The following is a 21,176-nucleotide window of genomic DNA, read 5'->3' as shown; positions in this document are numbered from 1 at the left end:
GAGCTTCACGGCCTGCATGCAGGTCTCCACCTCTCCATGAAGAGCAGGAATGGCCACTGTGGGATCTGAGGCTGTGGCTGCAATGGCTCTGAAATACGTCTTCCCTACTCTTCAAGCTGAAGGAGAGGTCAGGAAAAGCCCCAGATTACAGGTGTGGCACTCTCCACACAGGAGCTGGGCAGCCAGGGAGGAGACAAGTGAAGCCCCGAAAGTTCAAAGAGGGCACCCATGCAAACTGCCCTTTCTCCAGGAAGGAGCTGGGTCCTGAGCTGCCATCTAGTGCTCCTGACGGAGGAATTGGGGGCCACTGTGGGCTCGTTTTCATGGGATATGAGTGACCTTTCTGTTACTATGACAAAGCACCCCAGAGAAATACTGAAAATGAAGATTTATCTTATTAATTATCACGCCGTCAGAGGTTTCCACCCATACTCACTTTGCCCCATTGCTGTGGGCTTGTGTTGAGATCAGACAACATGGCAGAGAGGGTGTGGGAGAGCAAGGCCTACCTCGTGCAGCCAAGGAAGCAGAGAGACAGAGAGGAAGAGTCTGGGCACCAGATATCCCTTAAAGGTATGTCCCAGTGACCTACTTCTTCCGGCCAGGCTCTTCCTCCTGACTCAGTGTGTTGATGGATTAACCTGTTGGTGAGGCTAGGCCCTCCCCGCTGTAAGCCAGTGGCCTCTCCATTGAACCAGCTGAGGACCAAGCCTTAACACCTGAGCCTTTGAGAGCAGCACTTCGTTTTCACACCCTGAGTGGTTTCTGCTTCTGGATGAGGAGAAACAAACAAGTTTAGGAAGAGAAAGAGGAATTCTGAGCCTGAAGATCTCCAGACCTGCTTCTGCCTCTGTGCTTCCTGACTGTTCCTGGGAACTTCTGCCCTCCACTTGTATTAGCCATATAAACTCACCTTCCTTCTCTCCTCTCCTTCCTCTCTCTCTCTTTTATTTTTTTTTATTTTTATTTATTTATTTATTTTTTTTTTCGAGACAGGGTTTCTCTGTGTAGCTTTGCGCCTCTCCTGGAACTCACTTGGTAGCCCAGGCTGGCCTCGAACTCACAGAGATCCGCCTGCCTCTGCCTCCCGAGTGCTGGGATTAAAGGCGTGCGCCACCACCGCCTGGCTTTCCTCTCTCTTTTGAGACATGGGGTCACTGTGTAGCTCTGACTAGGCTGGAATTTACTATATAGGCCAGGCTGGTCTTGAACTCTCAGAGATCTGCCTGCCTCTGCTGGAACTAAAGGCATGTGCCACCATGCCCAGAAGAGGGCATCTGTTTTGAGCTGTCTGATGGGGAGCTGCAAGCATTCTTAACTATGGAGGCATCTCTTTAGCCCCACCTCCTTTTAAAAACAGGGCCTCATGCATCTAGGCTGGCTTCAAACTCACTTCGAAACTAAGGATGACTTTGAATTCCTGATTCTTCCATCACCACCTCCAGAGTGCTAGAATTACAGGACCGTACCACCCTTCCCAGTTTGTGTGATGCCAGGGATGGAACTCAACACTTCTTGATGTTAGACAAAATCTCTGTTGACTGACCTGCATCCCAGAAAACTGCTATTGGCTTACTACAAAATTGAAGGAGAAAAGATCTGGTTCACTTTCCTGTTTATAAAAATGTTATGGAATTGTGGACCTATTGGATGCTACCGAAAAGCAGCAAGGAAGAAAATTACTTCAAACCTGGCTCACCAGGAGCAGCCAGTGTGCCGACAACTTGGGGGACTTGTTTCTGGAGTTCTTTCTAGGCGGTTTGGTTTTGTTTTCCGTCATCTTTACGGTCCCGCTCTTCGTGCAGTGTTGTGGGCATTTCCCCATGTTACCGCAGGACCCCGAGAAGCGTCACTTTCTAGAGACCGTTCTCAGAATGGAGCAATGGCTCTGTGGGTAAGAGCACTGGCTGCCCTTCCTTACAGAGAACCCATGTTCCAGCACCCACACGACAATTCACAATCATCTGTAACTCCAGTTTCAGGAGATCCGAGGCCCTCTGCTGGCCTCCACAGGCGCCAATGATGTACCGCAATGCACCACCGTGTAGGCAAAACACCCATGGCCATTTGCTCATTGTTAGATGGTTGAGTTGGTTCTGATTTCACCAGCCGGTGGATAACACAGCGGAGGGGAGGGCTGTCTCATTTGTCTCTGGAGCAGTGAGGGTATGTGTCTGGGAAGCACCCCACCCCCTCAGAGCTGGTGCTGTTTGCCATCTTGCTGGAGCACCTGTCCAATGTGATTCCCAGAGACAGACCCAGTGTTTCCAGGGCACTGGAAGGAGGCTTACTCCTGAAACGTTTCCTAGTATAGGAGTGAGTGTGACCGGCTGCTTTGAAGCAGTGAGTTTCCTGTCAAGTACTCAGAGATCGAATATAGGGGTTGCGCTCCTAGACCGGCACATAAGCTATGCCGGGCGGGGGATTGGGGGGAGGCACTCCTAGTGCCGGGCGGGGGTTTGGGGGGGGCGCTCCTAGACCGGCACATAAGCTATGCCGGGCGTGGGGTTGGGGGGGCGCTCCTAGACCGGCACATAAGCTATGCCGGGCGTGGGGTTGGGGGGGGATGGGCTACCTCTCGCACCCATCCCATCTCTTAGTTCTGGAACTCTGTCTGAATCTGTCACAAACTCCTCAGCCAGTAGGGATTAGTGGTCAAAGAGAGACAGCCTAGATGAGGAGGAGGACCCGTGAAATTGGAGCCAAAGGCCATGTCGGATTTTAATTCTTCCTCTTCCTTTATTTTGAGCAAATCATAGTTACTCCTCCAGGGCCTCGGTTTCCTTGCATATAAATGGGGTAATAATACTTGCACTGCCTAACTTGCAGAAGTATTTTTTTTAGGAAAGTGGCGATCACTCTTTTTTAAAATTTTTCTTTTACGTGCATCTTGTTTGTGTATGTATCTGTGTACCTGGGTGGAAGGCAGGGACAACTTGCAGAAGTCAGTTCTCTCCTACCACGTCAGTTCCAGGGATTGAACTCGGGTCTTCAGGCTTAACAGCAAGCGCCTTTACCTGCTCAGCCATCTCATGGGCCCTTACAGAAGTACTGGGAGATCCTCTGAACATAAAGGGGATTATTAATGACCGTGCCAGCAGTAATACAGCGAAATCATACTAATGAGGTGAAGAACGTGTCCCTCTGCCACCGCATTTCTTCTACCTGTCCCTTCTACCTTCCTGTCATTTATTTAATTTATTTATATTTTTGAGACAGGGTCTCAGGCTGACCTTGAACTCACTATGTAGCCGAGGATGACCTTGACTTCCTGATCCTCCTTTTCCAACTTCCTGAGGACACCTCCGTGCCTGGTTCTGTGGTTCTGGAGATGAAATCTCGGCCTTCGTGCATGCTAGATAAGCACTCTGCTCTCACCACTCCTGGCCCCCCTTCTCGGTTGTTCTTACAGATTGACGCTGCCTCCTTAATTGCTGCCTCCGTCATGGCGGCCCCGTGCGCTTTGGCCCTCTCCAAGCTGGTCTACCCAGAGGTGGAGGAGTCCAAGTTCCGGAGTGAGGAAGGAGTGAAGCTGAGTTATGGGTGAGTGCAGCAGGGAGCTTTTGCAGAGGGCATTGGTGCGGGAGCTGAGGTGGGGAGGAACAGGGCTGCCCTTGACTCGTTTCCGTCTCCATGGAGCTTTCTCTCCCATCACTACCATGGTGTGGCTTCATGGGCAAACACACACTCTTTTTAAAAAAGAACTAATTTATTTCTTTAGTATGTATGAGTACTTGTCTGCGTGTATTATCTGCACCAGGAGCTTGAGGAGGCCAGAGGAGGGTAACTGGAGTTACAGAGCCTCCATATGGATTAGGTTATGAGCCTCCATTTGGAGGCTGGGAATCGAACTTGGGTCCTCTGGAAGTGCAGCCAGTGACCCTTAACCTGTGAGCCATCTCTCCAACTCCAACATAGACTTGCTGAAGTGGTTGATGGAGGAAAATGGAGTGGTCAAGGCCAGCCTAGCTACTTAGCAGGGCCTAGGCCAACTTGGGCTGCGTAGTGAGACTCATATCAACAGAACACAACAAAGAAAAAAATAGCAACAAGCATTGATTTCACTTTTCAAGTTATAATCTATCTGCTTCTGACTAACAAGAAAAAAAGGGCTGTCAAGGTTCACCAGTGTGGCTCAGCTCTTGGTTGGTGCCACCGTCTCGGCATGCCTGACCTCTGACCACCAGGTGGCAGCCTCACATTGACAAGCGGCATGCCAGGCTCCTAATACGCCTTTGTCACGGTCTTCATCATCATCATTAACCAGTCCTTTAAAAATATTGACAAGAAGCTGGGTGTGATATCATATGTCGGTAATCCCAGCATCTGGGAGATGGAGGCAGGAAGGTTGGGAGTTGGAGGGCATCCTTACCATTACTACACAGTAAATTCTGGGCCAGCCTAGGCTCCATGAGGCCATCTCAACACACTCAGATGCTGAAAAGACACAGGGGTTACTTATCCAAACCTCACACCTCCTGAGGCTTTGGGGCTGCTCTGCCTTGTGGAAACAGACTGCAAACCACCTCCATCCACCATCCTCTCTCTCTCTCTCCACCTTTTTTTTTTTTTTTTTTTTTTGAGACAGTCTCCAGTATCCCGTCTAGTCTCGAACTGGCTAGGTATCTGAGAATGACCTTGAACCTCTGATCCTCTTGCCTCTACTGCCTGATGCAGGGATTATAGGTGTACTATCACACCCAACTTTTGGGGTGCTGGGGAATCAAACCCAGAGTTTTGCACATGCTAGGCAAGCACTCTACCAGTTGAATTACATGCCTAACCTTTATTACATATTTTCTAGTAAACATCTTCACACACACACACACACACACACACACACACACACACACACATTTAAAGGCTTATGACTGGTTTTTCTTGCATGTATGTAAGTGTACTGCATGCATGCCTGGTGCCTTTGAAGATCAGAAGGAAACAGATCCCTGGAACTAGAGTTAGGGACAGTTATAAGCGGCCAAGTGGGGTCTGGGAACTGAACCTGAGTCTTCTGCAAGCAGCAAGATCTCTTAACCACTGAGCCATCTCCCCAGCCCCTAGACATCTCCTTACTGCATTTCATGTATTTACTGTGTGTGTATATGAGTGGGTTCACGCGCGCGTGTGCCACAGCCCTTGTGTGGAGGTGACAGGACATTCAGAGGAACCTCATTTTCTTTCTGAGACAGAGAAAGAAAAGAACTCCAAGAGGGAAAGGGTCTGCTGATCACAGAACTGAGAAAGGACCCAGGTTTCTGAAAAGGCTGCAAGACAGGAATTGATAGCTCAATGTATCTCTGGCCTCTTGGAAGCAGCCTGGTTCCAAGCAACTCTCGTGGAAGCTGGTTCTCTGCTTCTACCATGTGGCTCCCAAGCATGAGACCCAGGTCATCAGCCCTGGCAGCAAGCATCTTTTTTTTCAGACATAGCTGATGGAACTCACTATGTAGACCAAGCTGGCCTCAAACTTACAGAGATCAGCTGGGATTCAAGGTGTGTGCACTCATGGCCGGCTTCTGGTGGCTTTTTAAAAATAAAGAGAAACAGATGCTCTTAATAAAATCTTTTGCTCAAACCAGTATATCAAAAACATTTTCATTTCATCATGTGATTAATAAAAATAGTAATGAATGAAGCCAGATGTGGTGGGGCAAGTCTTTAATCTCAGCCCTTGGGAGGCAGGTGGAGCTCTGTGAGTTCTAGGCCAGCCTGGTCTATATAATGAGTTCTAGGAGAGCCAGGGCTACATAGAGAGACCCTGTCTCAAAAACAAAAACAAAATAAATAAAACAAAAACCAAGATATTTTCCTCTCTTTCTTCCCTCCTTCTCTCCCTCCCTTGTCTCAACTCCTCAAAACGTGAGTGGTGTTGACAACAGTGGTATTTACTGAATTTCCAACACAACTGGGTTGAGGCCGGCCCTTTCCAGTAGCCAGAGACACATTGAATTGTCAACTCCTGTCTTGCAGTGCAGCCCAGAAACCTGGGCATTTTCTCATTCCTTGATCAGCCGTGCCCCCCCCCCCCCCCGTCCCCCCTTGAAGTTCTTTTCTCTCCCTATCTCAGAAAGAAAACAAGCCTCCTTGGTTCTGAAGCCCTCTGTCCAAGGTTCCTCTTTGAACCTGTGCGGTGGGGACCTTTCCTGCTTCTGGGGACGTGCTCGTAATGACACCTATTGATCCCAATGGCAGAGACGCTCAGAACCTTGTGGAAGCAGCCAGCGCTGGGGCTGCCATCTCAGTGAAGGTCGTTGCCAACATTGCTGCCAATCTGATCGCCTTCCTGGCTGTCCTGGCCTTCATCAACGCCGCCCTCTCCTGGCTGGGGGACATGGTGGATATCCGGGGACTCAGTTTCCAGGTGTGGCTGTGGTGGCGGGAATGGTCTCAGGCTAGGGAATGAGAAATGGAGACCCAGAAGAACCCTCTGTCTGACCCAGTTCTCTCGCCTCTTTATCTGCAGCTCATCTGCTCCTACATCCTGAGGCCTGTGGCCTTCTTGATGGGCGTGGCCTGGGAGGACTGTCCGGTGGTGGCTGAGCTGCTGGGCATCAAGCTGTTTCTGAATGAGTTTGTGGCCTATCAAGAGCTCTCCCAGTACAAGCAGAGACGCCTGGCGGGGGCTGAGGAGTGGCTAGGTGGCAAGAAACAGTGGATCTCGGTGAGTGCCGCATTTCTTCCTGGCGGCATGGGCATGGTGCAGCTTCCCTAGGGCCCCTGGCAACCGTTTTTGTGTTTTCCCGGGCCTGCCTGAGCCACACTGAGGTGGCAGGCCAGACAGATATCAGGGCCACACTGTGAGCTTCTGAAAGAGATTTGTCTGAGACCGAGTTCCCGAGGGGCCACTGCTTACTTTGGCCTTGGGTAAGCTACTGCGCCTTGTCTCTCTTTTGGAAAACAGGGGTGTAACACCTGCTACCGCTCCCCAAAGGAGCACGTGGGAGAGTCTAGTGAGCTCCAAGAATGAGTGAGCTAAGAGACCCTCCACCACAGCCCCCAATGATATACACGGTGCGCAGTCTAGGGCTTGGCTTTTTTTGTTGACATTTATTCTAAAAACACCACCGTGAACAAAATGATACAAGGGCTATGGCAGTAGTCTCTCTAAAAGAATACAAAGACAGAACATACCGCTAAGATGACAGCTTTTGCTATTCTAGACATTTTCTTCTTTTTCATGTGTTGTTGGGGGGACCGGGATTCATGTAGCCCAGGCTGGCCAAAGATACATGGAAGGATGGCCCTGAGCTCTTGATTCCTCTTGAGTGCCGGGATTGCAGGTGTGAGCCTCCATGAGCAGCTTCTTGTCTTGTTTTGTTTTTTTTCAGACAGAATTTCAGTTACTGTTGCAGAACACGGTAGGCAGGTTTCTCCCCTCATCTTTATGTAGCTTTTCGTTTTCAGTGCTGGAGACTGAACCAGGCCCTTGTTGTGCGTGCTAAAACTGAGCTACACACCATTTGAAATTTATGTGTGGACCCCGGCTCCTCCTCCCCCCTCCCAATTTTTTTGAGACAGGGCTTTTCTGTGTAGCCTTGGCTGTCCTGGAATTCCCTCTGTAGACCAGGCTGGCCTTTGCCTCCTGAGTGCTGGGATTGAAGGTGTTCACCACCATGCCCGGCTCCAAAATTAATGTATCTTTAAAATATTTGATAATAGTTATTTCAGCCTGCCTGCATGTGGTGTGTGTGTGTGTGTGTGTGTGTGTGTGTGTGTGTGTGTGCTTGTTGCGCATATGGAAGCCAGAGAACAACTTGCAGGAGTTGGTTGAACTCAGCTCGTCAGCCTCAACAGCAGACATTTTCCCTGCTGAGCCATCTCACAGGCTCAGCTGTGAGTGTCTTACGTATTTACCAGTCTTGTGCCGTTAGGTCATTCATCCGAACTCCTTATTTGGCTGTGTGTATGACGATGTTGAAATGAATATCATGGCGTGTAGAACGTTCCCTGCCTCCTGGGTCATTTCTTCAGGAGCTTCCTCAGATGTGGGCGAGCAGAACCCCATGCAGAGTCTGCCTGTAGCAATTTTCCTAACTATCCTGTGGTGGTGAAGTGCCGCCTCGTCACACTCCCTCAGCCACCACCAGAAACAAAGCAGCATCGGAAGTCTGTGCTTAAAACCAGGTTTGGGGGCTGAGGGTGTAGCTCGTTCGGTAGAGTGTTCGAATAGCACACGCAAAGCCCCGAGTTCGGTCCCCAGCTCTGCATAAACTGCAGGTGTGGTGGTACATGCTGGCAATCCCAATACCCAGTTAAGGAGGCAGGAGGATCAGAGATTCAAGGCCATACTGGGCTACATAGAGTTCCAGGAAAGCTTTCTTACCTTTACAAATGTTCTTTGTTTTGAAACAGGGTCTCATTAAGTTACCCAGGGAAGTCTTTAATCGACAGTCCTCCTGCCTCCTCCTAATTGGATTATAAGGCCTGAGCCTCTAGGCCTGGGTTCTGTTAGGGTTTTCTATGTTTTCTCAGTTTCATTTTGTTTGAAAGAATTTATTTATTTATTTATTTATTTTTGGTTTTTCGAGACAGGATTTCTCTGTGTAGCTTTGCGCCTTTCCTGGATCTCGCTCTGTAGCCCAGGCTGGCCTTGAACTCACAGAGATCCGCCTGGCTCTGCCTCCCAAGTGCTGGGATTAAAGGCGTGCGCCACCAACGCCCGGCGAATTTAATTTTTTAAACATTAATTTTTATACCAGATCTTTCTCCTTGGTTCCTTTTTTTTCCTCTCTCTCTCTCTTTTTTTTTTTTTTTTTTTTTTTAATTCTTAGGAGGTGATCTGGAGAGCTCTGATTAAATTCCTGAAACAATGTGACGAAATAGTTAAGACCTTGAGCTGATCAGACAGGACTGAATTCAAATTTTGGCACAGCTGTCTTTTGGATATACGAACTTCCAACTGCTTAACTCTCTGAGCTTCCGTTTATTTAGTTTACCCCCAGAGGAGTATAGTAATACTACCTTGTAACTATAGTCATTATTGTCATACATGTCCTAACATTTTATGCTTCAAATTCTTATTTCTCTCAGTGGTCTAAAATTAACTTTATGGTGTGAAGCATGAATGGCAACCAGTTTTTTTTTTTTTCAAAGTGTTTCATTTTGGCTCTTGACATTTCTTTCTGGAAAATTAGACAGCTGTTCAGAGCACAATGGGAGAACCACTTTGCTTAATCACCTATTGTATACCTGGTGTTTCCTGTACACTACATGGGCCTTGTGACTGCCTCGCCAGGCAAGCACTATTCTTTCCACATCCCAGACGTAGAAATTGAAACCTAAAGAGGCTGTAGACTGGCTCAAGCTGATCACAGTGGAGACAAGCTGGGAAGCCAGGCAGGTTGGATTCCCAATGGCTGACGGAGCAGACCACCCTCTCCAGCCTGGCGGTGCCTAGACTGAGGTCTGGGCTTTTAGGTATTTGCAGGGACCAGAAAGAAGCAAGAGACTGCAGAGCTGGGAGAAGGGCTGTCCTCGGACTGCCTGAGTCAGATCCCCCAAAGCTGGTAACTAGGCTGAGGATGTAGCTCAGTTGGTAGAGTGCTTGCCTACCATACATGAAGCCCTGGGTTCAATCCCCAGTACCCCACAAACTGGGCATGGTAGTGTATATTACTGTCCGTAACTTCAGAGGTAGAAGCAGGAAGATCAGGAGTTCAAAGTCATCCTCAGTTACATGACGAGCTTGAGGACAGTTTAGGACTATTTGAGGTCCTGTCACCAAAACAAAAGGTGGGCATTTAGGCTACAGACTGAAGGACAGCTGAGGGGGGAGGGGTTGGGTCTTTGAAGTTAGAAGTGTGAGCTGACTTAAAGTGTGTGTATGAGGCTGGCAAAGGAGTATCATGGAGGGCACCAAGGCTAAGGCCATAAAGGAATTGACCAGGAAGCACAAACTTTAATCCCAGTCCTTGGGAGGCAGAGGCAGGAGATCTCTGTAAGTTTGAGGCCAGCTTGGTCTACAGAGCTAGTTCTAGGACAGCTAGTGTGGTTACACAGAGGAACCCTGTCTCGATTAACCAAAAAACAAACAAACAAACCAGGGAGGCTTTATTGCCTGGGCTGAGGCCTCCTTGTAATCTGTATTTCCAGGTCAGAGCAGAAATCCTGACGACATATGCCCTCTGTGGATTCGCCAACTTCAGCTCCATCGGCATCATGCTGGGAGGCCTGAGTGAGTCCCTAGGCTTTGAAGCACCCAGGAGCCAGGAGCTAGGAGGATTCCTAGGGGATGGTTGGGAAGGGGTGATGGAGACAATGGGCAGTGTAAAGGGAGGGAGGTCATAGGTAAGTGAAGGACGCCCTCACCCTGTCCCTTTCCTGCTCCCCCACTTTCTTCCCCTGAAATGTGAGTTTTCTGGCTCACCTCTGCCTCACACTGTGCCCTCGGAGCCAGCGAGAGGAAGGCCCCTCATAAATGTGGCTCTGCACAGATGGGCACAGCAGCCTTCAAGGTGCAGTTGGCCCGGTTTAGAGAGAGTAAAACTGTGTGTCGGAGAAGTGAAGTGTCAGCCAGGAAATGGCTCCGCCTGTATTTAGTCCTCAATATGCCACACCCTGCTGCGGCCGGCGTACAGCTGGAGCACGAAATCTGGCGAGGGGCGCCGAGGTTAAACAGCACTCTAGACACCCGGTTTCAGTTCGTCAGGGAAGCAGCTCTCTTTATTCCTACCAACATGGGCTTATATACCCCTCTGACAGCAGGAGTCAAGGAATGGTTACTCTGTATCCGCAGGCAAGCCGGACACTGTTTTCCAAACAGGAAAAACCACAGGGGAACTGATCCCCAGCACCCTCCGGAACCCAACTGCACATTTTTCACACTAACAACTTAACTGGAACAGGACAAAAAAGGGTATTTAAGATTAAGGCAGCAAACTTACTGCTGCCAACATGTCCTCCCTTTTTATTTTCAAAGGAACACATTGGCTAGAACAGCCTGTGGAAGATCAGACAGCCCCTGCCTTAGGTCACCTGTTGCAATCCCCAAACTTACCCGTCATAGGGGGCTGCCCTTATGCCCCCTGCCTTAGGTCTCATGAGGACCACAGGAGTTGCCCGTCTCTGGGTACTATCTGTCCGACATTTGTAACCACACTTGTGCAGATTCAGAGGGTGACATGGCCAGAAGGGCTTGCTTGGTTACCTGTCGGTGTCAAGTGAACTGGCGTCGCCATTGGCATAGCAGAAACAACCCAGTTCCCATACCGCCTGCACAGATTAGTAAGAGGGAAACAGACCCTGCCCATCCAGTGATTCACCCAGCAGCTTTAGACATTAATGACCACCAGGTCCGCTCATTTACAGGAACAACTCTAGTTTCATTAATCCTTACAATAGCATGTGCTAACTGAATTGTATAGTTCAAAAAGTTCCATTATACAAACTTCTGACATTCCATAAGCACATAACATATGTTGGTGTATCCACAACATATCTATTTGTTCTTGTAACAGTGCTGCTTGCTGATTAAGCATCAGAATTCCAAAGTGTAATTGTCCGTTCAATGTTTGCTGAATGTCCAAGGCACCAGCCACCCTCTCAGATAATGTGTTGATAACGGCAGCCTGTTAATGCAAGCCCAGCAGCTGTAGTAGCAACAGCAGATGCAGCCACAGCCGCAACACCCCGAACTCATCTTCCTAGCTGGGCATAGTGGCATACACCCGTCCTTGCAGCATCCAGGAGGCTGAAATAGGAGAATCGTGACTCAGGCCCAGTCTGGGCTGTATGAGACCTTGTCACAAAACAAATGACAGCATACATACCCCCAAGGCTGGGGATGTAGCTCAGTTGCTTAGAGTGCTTGCTTTGCATGCTGGAGGCTGTGTTTAATCTCCAGTACCACATCAACTGGGCACAGTGGCTTGTGCCTGAAATCTCAACATTCGGGAGGCAGAGGCAGGAAGATCAGCAGTTCAAGACCATTCTTGACTATATAGGGAGTTCAAAGCCAGCCTGGGCTATGAGAGACCCTGTCTCATTAAAAAAAGAAAAGAGATAAGCTAACTTCTTTTCCCTCTCCTGCTATAGTGGGTGGGGTGAAGGAGACATCACTGAATGCTTCCCAATAGGCCAGAGGACAATGAGGGGCCACCTCTGCCCTCCTGCCACTCAACAGAGGAGGGTGGTGCCCTCCTGCCACTCAACAGAGGAGGGTGGTGCCCTCCTGCCACTCAACAGAGGAGGGTGGTGCTAGAGTTTCAAGAGGTAGACAGAGGGGTGGGTGGGTGGGTGGGTGGCCTCCTTGGCTCTAAGCTCTCTTGTCCTCTGCAGCTTCCCTGGTCCCCCATCGGAGGAGTGACTTCTCCCAGATTGTGCTCCGGGCGCTGATCACCGGGGCCTTCGTGTCCCTGATGAACGCCTGTGTGGCAGGTGAGTGCTGGTCCAGCAGGCCCAGAACTCGGCCTGCCGGGTTTTCTAAGCCCCTTTTAGGCAGGGCTGGGCCGCTAGGCCAAGCCTCTAAGCTGCTTCCCTCCACAGGGGTCCTCTACGTGCCCAGGGGCATCCAGGTGGACTGTGTGTCCCTTCTGAATCAGACCCTCAGCAGCAGCAGCTTTGAGGTGTACCAGTGCTGTGGCCAGGTCTTCCAGAAGTGAGTGAGCGCCCGGGCTGTGGGTGGTGGCTGACCTGGAGCTGCGAGAGTCACAGAGCAGAACACACAAGTTCTGCTTTCCGGCACTAGGGGGCAGGGTAGGAGGAATGTTATGTCTGCAGCAGCTGGGGTTGGGGGGTAGGGGGAATAGGGGGTGTGGGATGAGGGGGTGGGGGGTGTATGAAGGCTTAAAGACCAAGGCTGGGGAGGAAAGGTGGACCAGAGACGTAGAGCGACTTTCCCAGGGCTGCACAGTCTATTAGCGGCTGCAGAAGTGGCCTGGATACCCTACTGTGGCGTTTGCTTTCTTTTCAGCACCAGCCTGGAGTTCAGCCCGGAGGCACTGGACAACTGCTGTCGATTTTACAATCATACAATCTGCACATAACTGGAACTGAACATCTTCCTGCCCTCAGGAGTCATTCACCCCAGAAGGTGTCTGTCCTCAAGGAGGCCACGGGACGTATCACTACTTCCATTCTACCTTCAGGAAAGGGTGCCACAGTGAATGGAGACTTCAGTAAATGAAAACACCTCCCACCCCTGGTCACATCACTGCTCCCCCATGTCCTACCTCTTCAAGTGAGAGTTCCCAGCGTCTCCTCTGCTCCCTGCTCCAGGCTAATATTCTGGTCCTCTCTACTCCTCTTTCCTTAGGATCCTCATGTGTACCTGCCCCAAACTACCTCCCTGCTCCCTTCCAAGCATCAGATTTGCTGGGGTTCTCCCCCAGAAGCTGCCTCTAGAGACACCTACCTTCACTCAGTCCCCAGAGTGCTTTCCAAACTGGTGTCCTGCAGGACAACATCTCAGTAGGCTCGATGTTCTGATCGGCCCATGGCTCACTAAGTTTGGAGCACTGAGCTAAATAAAGTTAGACAGGGTTTGTTTGGTTAGGTTTTGAGATGGGGCCTCATGGAGCTCATTCTGTAGCTTAGGATGACTCCTGATCTTCCTGCATCACTTCCTGAGTGCCTGGAGTACAGGTGTGCCCATCACATCTGGCCCAGAAGAACTTGTTCTTTGGGCTGTCAAGAGATTTCAGCGGGTAAAGGCATCTGCTGCTAAGTTAGATGACCTGATTCTGATCCCTGAGACCCCCCCCCCCCCACACACACACATAGTGAAAGGAAAGAAGGACTTCTGCATGTTATCCTCTGACTTCTACATATATGGTATGGCACATGCCCCCCCCCAATTAAAAACAATACAATGCAGCCAGGTAGTGGTGGCATACACTTTTAATCCTAGCACTCAGGAGGCAGAGGCAGGTGGAGCTCTGAGTTTGAGGCCAGCCTAGTCTACATAGAGAGTTCCAGGATAGTCAAGTGTATACAGAAAAACTTTGTCTGGAAAAACCAATAATAATAATAATAAATACTATTTTAAAATTTTATTACTCTGTGTGTGTGTGTGTGTGTGTGTGTGTGTGATGTGAGTGTAAGGGTGTATGAGTGCCACTACTCACATGTGGAGATCAGAGAATAACTTGAGAGTTGGTTTTTTGCTTCCACCTTAACATGGATTTGAGGCTCAAACTTGAGTCTTCAAGCTTACATGGCAAGTTCTTTACCTGAGGAGCCATTTGCCAACCCAAGAAGTTTCTTTGTTTTGTTTTCTGTTTTTTGTTTTGCTTGTTTGTTTGTGACAGGGTCTTGCTACATAGCACTGACTGGCCTGGAACTCACTCTGTAGACCAGGCTGGCCTCAAACTCACAGAGTTCCTCCTGCCTCTGTCTCCTGAGTGCTGGGATTAAGGGCGTGCACCACCACCACTCACAGCTCCAGGAACTTTTCTTGGTGGGAACTTGGGAAGACAAGAATGTTGAGAGAAGTGCAGATGATGGAGACCGGGCTTATGAAGCTTCCGAGTTCCTCAAAGACTACAAGGCCATTTGATATTTTGAACTAAGGGTCCCTGGAAATGAAACCTTTAGTTTACTGAGACAATCAGTGCTGGTGAGCTGGCATGACAAATTGGCTGTGATTAAGACGAAACCAGAATTACTGAGGCAAACTCTTCTGGGAAGTATCTCCTCAAGATCAGCAGACAGAAACTGTGGCCCACAGAGTGTTAAGGCGGTACAGCAAGCAGGCAGCAGAATATGGCAATGTGACAGAGTCTCACACATGGTTTGGAAGGCATGAAGGGGTCATGGAGAGCAACGAGGAGCCCGTGAGGCTTGGAACTGTGTGGAACTAGGAGGGACCATTGGCGAAGGTGCAGCCTCAGTCCCAGTGGAGACCCTAGAACTGAAGGGCTCATGGAGATAAGCTGAGGCACAGCAGCAGGTGTGAGAGTCCTGAAGAGGCCTGGGGAGGACACTGGTACAGGGGCAGCCTCAGTTACAGTGGAGACCCCAGCACACTGGAGATGTCAGGACTGTGGCACGTCCACCAGCGACAGCAGCAGGGATGGAGTGGAGCTGGCCTGAGCCTTTGAGACTAGCTATGCATGTCAGAAATGGCAGAGCAGGGAAATGGGACTACCCAAGCCCTTTGGAGCCCGGAAGATCATGAATGTCTCAAATGTCAGAGACTGAGCTTTGTACACTGTTGGATTTGGGGTTTACTTTGATCTGATTATAATTGTGCCTTGGTTCTTTCCTTTTGGAATAAGAAAATATTATTTTGGATTTTATAGGAGTCCACAGTTAAGACTTTGAATATTTAAATTTATTTATTTCTACTGCATATGTGTGTAAGATGTATGTTTATGGGCACATATGTACTGCAGTGTGTGTGTGTGTGTGTGTGTGTGTGTGTGTGTGTGTGTGTATGTGTTCATATGTACTATGAATGTGTCTGGTGCCCTCGAGGTTAGAAGAGGATGTTGGATCCTCTGGAACTGGAGTTAGAGACAGCTGTGGGTCCTCTGCAAGAGCAGCAAGTATTTTTTAACCTCTGAGCCATCTCTCCAGCCCCAACTTTGAGTATTTTAAAGAGATATTGAACTTTAAAGTGACTGAATTTTTGAAGACAGAGGGACTTTTAAAAGTTGGACCATATTTTATATTTTGATCTTAGTATTAGCATGAGATCTTGGGAACAAAAAACCTTGAAGGTTATGCCTTAATAGTGATGTATTTGTGTGTCAGGTTGACAGGGGTCGTTGGTTTTTGACAACTTGACACAAATTAGAGTCACCTGGGAAGAGAGAACCTTAACTGAGCAATTGTCATCCTCAGATTGGCCTGTGGGGACGTCTTTAGGGCATTTTCTTGATTGCTAATTGCTATGGAAGGGTCATGCCCACTGTGGGCGGTGCCAGCCTAGGCAGGTGGTCTTGGGTCATATAAAAACATGAAATGAACAAGCCCGTACGCTGTGTTCCTCCACGGCCTTCGCTGTAGTTCCTGCCCTGGGTTCTGCCTTGGACCCATCCACGATGGACTGTGATTGGGACATGTAAACCAAACAAACCCTTTCTTCCCCAAGTTGGTTTTGGCCGGTGTCTTATCACAGCAGGAAAAGCAAAGTAGGGCACCTGCCTTTGCTTCTGGAGTTTGTCTCTGGAGCGCCCTCCCTGCCCTCCTGCCCAGGCTCCTATCTCAACACTCATACCAGTACCTTTGGCTTCGGGGACCTTCATGCACCTGTTTCTTCACCCCACCTGCCCCCTCCACCTCCCTTCCCAGTGTGGACTGTATTTACTGGCGGCAGTGGGAATGTGGAGCCCTGTGTGGCAGTTACTGGCTTTACCACAGTGAGCCGGGTCCTATTGTCTCTGCCATGGATTTTTGTTCCGAGGGCACCTTCCTTGCCCTGTAGGCCCCATCGCTGACTTGAGATCCAGTCCTCTGGGCCCTTAGCTCTGCAGTGTGGAGGCTTGGTTTGACTCCTGTGCCCCATGACTATGGTCCTGGCCTTTTCCACTGCAGCCCTCCACTTGAAGCCTAAATCCTCCTACCACTGCCCTCGAGCTATTAGCCAGACACCGCGGAAGCTGTATGCACAGCTGTCTTTCAAGGCCAATCCTCTACCCCTTCCTTACCTACCTGTTGGGTCCAGCTGTCCTTGTCCTGATGTTCTGGACTCCCTGCCTACTCACTGCATGGCCAGTGATGTTCCTGGGAAAATGGCAACACCTTGGACATGGGCTTCACAGTACTCTGTTTTTCTCCCAAAAAACAGAGTACCTAACACGGTGCTGGACTTAGGTTTGTGGAAATGGATCACAACTCTGCTGAGAGTCCCGTGTGGTGACAGTCCTACTGATCTGATCTGGGCTTGGACAGGATTCAGGCTCTATAGTCACAGAACAATGGACTTTTGTCTCTTAACTCCCACCATTCTCTTCATCCACACCCACAGAAGCTGGGTGTCCCTTGAGGCCACAAGTATGTATTGCTTAGAGTCGTGGTTGCTGGCACCCAGTGTCCATGCTTAACTGCATTCATGATGGTTCGTGCCTATAATACCAGCATTTGGGAGGGGGAAGCAGGAGGATCAGGAATTCTAGAATATTCAGGAATTCAGGTATATAATGAGTTAAATGTCAGCCTGAGCTACACAAGTTCCTATCTCAAAAACCCAGAACAACAACAACAAAGCCAAAAGAAAAACCGATAACATCTTTTAAGCCAGGTTGGCATAGGTACCTCCACCTGCCCCTCCAACAGCCATGACAGGCATTGCTAATCAATCTCAGCCTTCTCTCACCATCTCCAGAAGGCTCACTGCTACAAGAAACGACCACCAAGTAGATCAAGGTTCCTTTTCAGGAACTGTTTTACCTCAGTGCAAAACAAAACAAAATACCAACTAAAACTCGTGGGATTTTGGCAAAGAATCCAGATATTACAGGCAGTATAAAGAGAGGGTTTCCTGCAAAAGATGGGATCCATCAATGAATTGTGTGTCCTATAAGACTTATATGCTGACATTGTAACCTCTGAGGTGACATTAGGAGATGGGGCCTTAGGAGGTGATAAGGTCATCAGGGTGGAGCCCTTATGCAAGAGACTCCCCAGTGTTGTGAGATTAGGGTCAGAAGTTAGCATTCAGTGAGCCAGAATGCGGTCCTCAAGAGAGTCCAGCCATGCTGGCACCTTCTGGCCTCAAAGCCTGTGAGAAATGAATTCCTGTTTATAAGCCACCCTGCTCATAGTATTTTGTAATGGAGACTGATGTAAGACAGAGCCCCACCCTCATGACCTCATCTGAACCTGATGACCATCCACAAGCCCAACCTCCAGATCCATCACATGAGGAGCCAGGGCTTCATAACAGGAACTAATGAGATAGAACTCTGTCCACACCTATTATGTACCAGACCCTGAGCAGAGCTTAAGGGAACAGCAGACCCTATAGGAAGCCAAAGGATTGGATTCTTCCTTAGAGAGGAGGGAGTTGCCTCCACCTCTCTCCCGAGTGCTGGGATTACAGATGTGTGCCACTGTGCCTTGAGCCAATGCTATGTTTTTTGGCTGTCGTTGTTGATTTGAGACAAGGTTTCTCTTTGTACCTCTGTCCATCCTGGAGATCAGCCTACCTCTGCCTCCCAAGTGCTGGGATTAAAGGCGTGTGTGCACCACTGCTACCACCCAACTTATACTTTATTTTTGTTTTTACTTAATTTATGCGTATGGTATCTGAATGTGTGTCTGTGCTTCCCTTGAGTGCCTGGTACCTGCAGGGTCTAGAAGAGGGCATTGAATCCCCTGGAACCGGAGTTAACAGATGATTGTGAGCCACCATGTGGGTGCTGAGACTCAAACCCTGATCTTCTGGAAGAGCAGCCAGTGCTCTTAACCACGAAGGTATCTCTCCAACCCCTGGCATGCTTTTTTGAGACTGTTTGTATATTACAAAGTGAAAATAATGTCAAATGGATTGTTGAAATTCATTTTATCAAGGGCTATTTATTTTTGTTGTTGTTGTTATTTTGAGATAGGGTTTCTCTGTGTAACAGCCCTGACTGTCCTGGAACTCAAATTGTAGACCAGACTGGCCTTGAGCTCACAGAGATCCGCCTGCCTCTGCCTCCTGAGTGCTATGATTAAAGGCATGTGCCACCACCGCCCGGCAAGGGTTATCTATTTAAAGACACAATATGCTGCAATATTTGGCTTGTCTACTGCCTAATAACAATATTTATTAATAAATTTTTGCCCAAAGCCCAATTTAACAATTCAAAAACCATTATTATTTATATCAAATGTGTGACTGTGATTGCATATTTCCCATAAACATGCAGACTCTGTGTTCTTCTGTAGCTGGTATAGTAATAATCAATATATTCATTATTTTAAATTAATTCCCAGTGATTGGACTGGTAATTAACTCCTTTTAGTCCCCACAACCATATGAATGAATAGCTTGCTTTGGAGCTTAGCAAAAACTACATTGGCAGCCCTTCATGGATGCCAAGCTCCGGTCCCCTTTTGCTATCCCCAGCATGGACCAGAGCACTAGCAATACTTAGGGCACCTTAAGCTTAGTGTGGGCAAGAACCGTCCCAGGCAGACCTGTCAGTGGCCATACATCGAGCTGACTGAAGCAGGCCAGAGTGGGTTTGTTTTGCTTTTCAGGTGGGACAGGTTCTGCCACGGAGGTTGGTGGTGGGAAAAGCCCACTCTGGGGAGAAAAGTCACAGGCGAGAGCTTGGCATAGTAACTGGGACAGTGGCCTGTTGCTGGGTCCTGCCTCTCTATCACATCTAGAGAACAAGGGGGCATGTTGGTGAGGTGGCAACCCGGAATACCAAAATCTGCATGAGGCATACCTGGCCTGGTGCACATAGCTGCCTGAAGTATGCCTTGGTTCTAGATGATGCTTCTGGGAAGACGATAGAACAAATGACTAGAAAATAATAACAGGGACAGTTGTCCCTTAGAGCTTGTCAGGAATTGGTTCCAGGATCCCATGCAGATGTCCATATTACAGATGCTCAAGCCCCTTGTATAAAATGCTGTTGGCTATGTGGGAATCATGCCTATAATCCCCGTACCCAGCAAGTTTGAGGCCAGCCTGGGTGACATGAGGCCCTATCTCAAAAAACAAAAATACACCAAACTAAATAAAGCAAAATGCTGTTCATTTGCATACAGCCTAAATATATCCTACTCTAGGTCAGTTATAACACAATTTAGGTGTGCGTAAACAGATGTAATACTGTGTTGTTAAGGGACTTATGACAAGAGAAAGAAATATGCATGCTCACTACACATGCAATACACGCCCCCACCCCTTGCACTTTTGTTTTTTAGAATATTTTCAATCTTCAGTTGTTTGAATCCATGGGCATAGAAACCACAGATGCAGAGGACGAACTGTGTATGACTCAATTATCTTTCTTTTTCTCGTGTGTGTGTGTGTGTGTGTGTGTGTGTGTGTGTGTGTGTCTGTGTGTGCGTGTGATTTTTTTTTTTTTTGACACAGGGTTTCACGTATACTATGCTGACCTCAAGCTTGCTATAGCCAAGGATGAAGTTGAGCTTCTGATCCTCCTGCCTCCACCTCCTGAGTGATGAGATTATACATGTGTACCGGCAGACCCAGTTTGTGGGGTTCTGGGGTTCAGTGGCTCTGTGGCTGTGAGGCAAGACTCCTACTGAGCTACACAGTCCCTTTCATGTGAGAGAACAGAGCAAACTCTCGCAGACAATGGAAGGCGTCTGAATAATTCATACAAATACGTCTCTTGGGACAGTAGCATGGTTCCCATCTCTTTAAGTGTGGGCGGCACTTAGAGATGTGGTTCCAAAAAGCACAGCATGGAAATAGAGGAAGTAAGAAAGGAAGTCTGCAGGGGAGAGGCCTCCTAGGTCTGGTTAACACCAGCAGGGAGGAAGCCGGGTACCGCACGCTCTCGGAGGCAGTGCTGAGAATGGCCCTTCCCCTCTGTAGTCCCGCTCTCTCCACCTAGAACCTCAGTCTAAACACAAGGAAAACATTGAACAAACTCAAACCATGACATAATCTACAAAATATTTAACCACGATGCCACAGAACTGTCAGAGCCTTCGCCCACAATTAAAACCTGCCCACTGGAACCTAACGAGACATCGTGACTAAGTGTGATATTGTAGTGGTTAAATTGTGTCGTTCACCAAACCCCCCCCCCCCATGAGCTCAAGCCCTAATCCCCAGCATCTGTGCATCCTTATTTGGAAGCAGAGTGCTATAGTTTGGATCTAGAGTATCCCCCAAAGGCAATGTGTTGGAGGCTTGATCCCCAGCCTGAGAAATGGTGGGAAAGGGCCAGAAGAAGGTAGTTCCCTTGGGAGATATTTCACTGGAGAAGATATCAGAACCCTATTTCTTTCCTATTTCTCTTTCTTTGCTTCCTGATCACCTTGCAGTGACCCTGAACAACGGAGCCAAATGACCACAGACCAAAACCTCTGCAACCATGATCCAAAGTAGGTCTTGTTCCTAGTAAGTGAGTTATCCCAGACAGCTTTGTCATAGTGATAGGAAGCTGACTGACACACAGGTCCTGCAGATGTAAATTAAGGATCCAGGATGAAATCATCCTGATTTAGGTACGACAGGGAATGGCAGGTAGGAGGAGGACAGGGACATCTGAGACTCTCAGACCCAGAGGTGCACACAGAAGAAAGCCTCGTGAAAATTG

At 48.7% G+C, this 21,176-nt stretch overlaps 1 protein-coding gene across 6 annotated transcripts in view; it reads left to right on the top strand.

The window, feature by feature from the left end:
- Slc28a1 (solute carrier family 28 member 1) overlaps positions 1-13,751 on the top strand; it is a 51,594-nt gene extending 37,843 nt beyond the window's left edge. For 5 of the 6 annotated variants that reach the window (XM_059272359.1, XM_059272357.1, XM_059272358.1 and 2 more), the window contains 7 exons: positions 3,413-3,543; positions 6,193-6,361; positions 6,464-6,661; positions 10,093-10,174; positions 12,277-12,375; positions 12,484-12,595; positions 12,911-13,751. In XM_059272359.1, the coding sequence (XP_059128342.1) occupies positions 3,413-3,543; positions 6,193-6,361; positions 6,464-6,661; positions 10,093-10,174; positions 12,277-12,375; positions 12,484-12,595; positions 12,911-12,983 (864 nt within the window). In that variant the 3' untranslated portion in view covers positions 12,984-13,751. Of the gene's footprint in view, positions 1-3,412; positions 3,544-6,192; positions 6,362-6,463; positions 6,662-10,092; positions 10,175-12,276; positions 12,376-12,483; positions 12,600-12,910 lie in introns of those variants that run through there. The other variant, XM_059272360.1, reaches the window with a different exon arrangement.
- Positions 13,752-21,176: the final 7,425 nt, after the last annotated feature.

This window comes from Peromyscus eremicus, chromosome 1 (assembly GCF_949786415.1).
Source record: "Peromyscus eremicus chromosome 1, PerEre_H2_v1, whole genome shotgun sequence".
NCBI classification, from domain to species: domain Eukaryota; kingdom Metazoa; phylum Chordata; class Mammalia; order Rodentia; family Cricetidae; genus Peromyscus; species Peromyscus eremicus.
The sequence above is the reverse complement of the archived record's forward strand: the minus strand, read 5'-3'. Positions and strand labels throughout refer to the sequence as shown.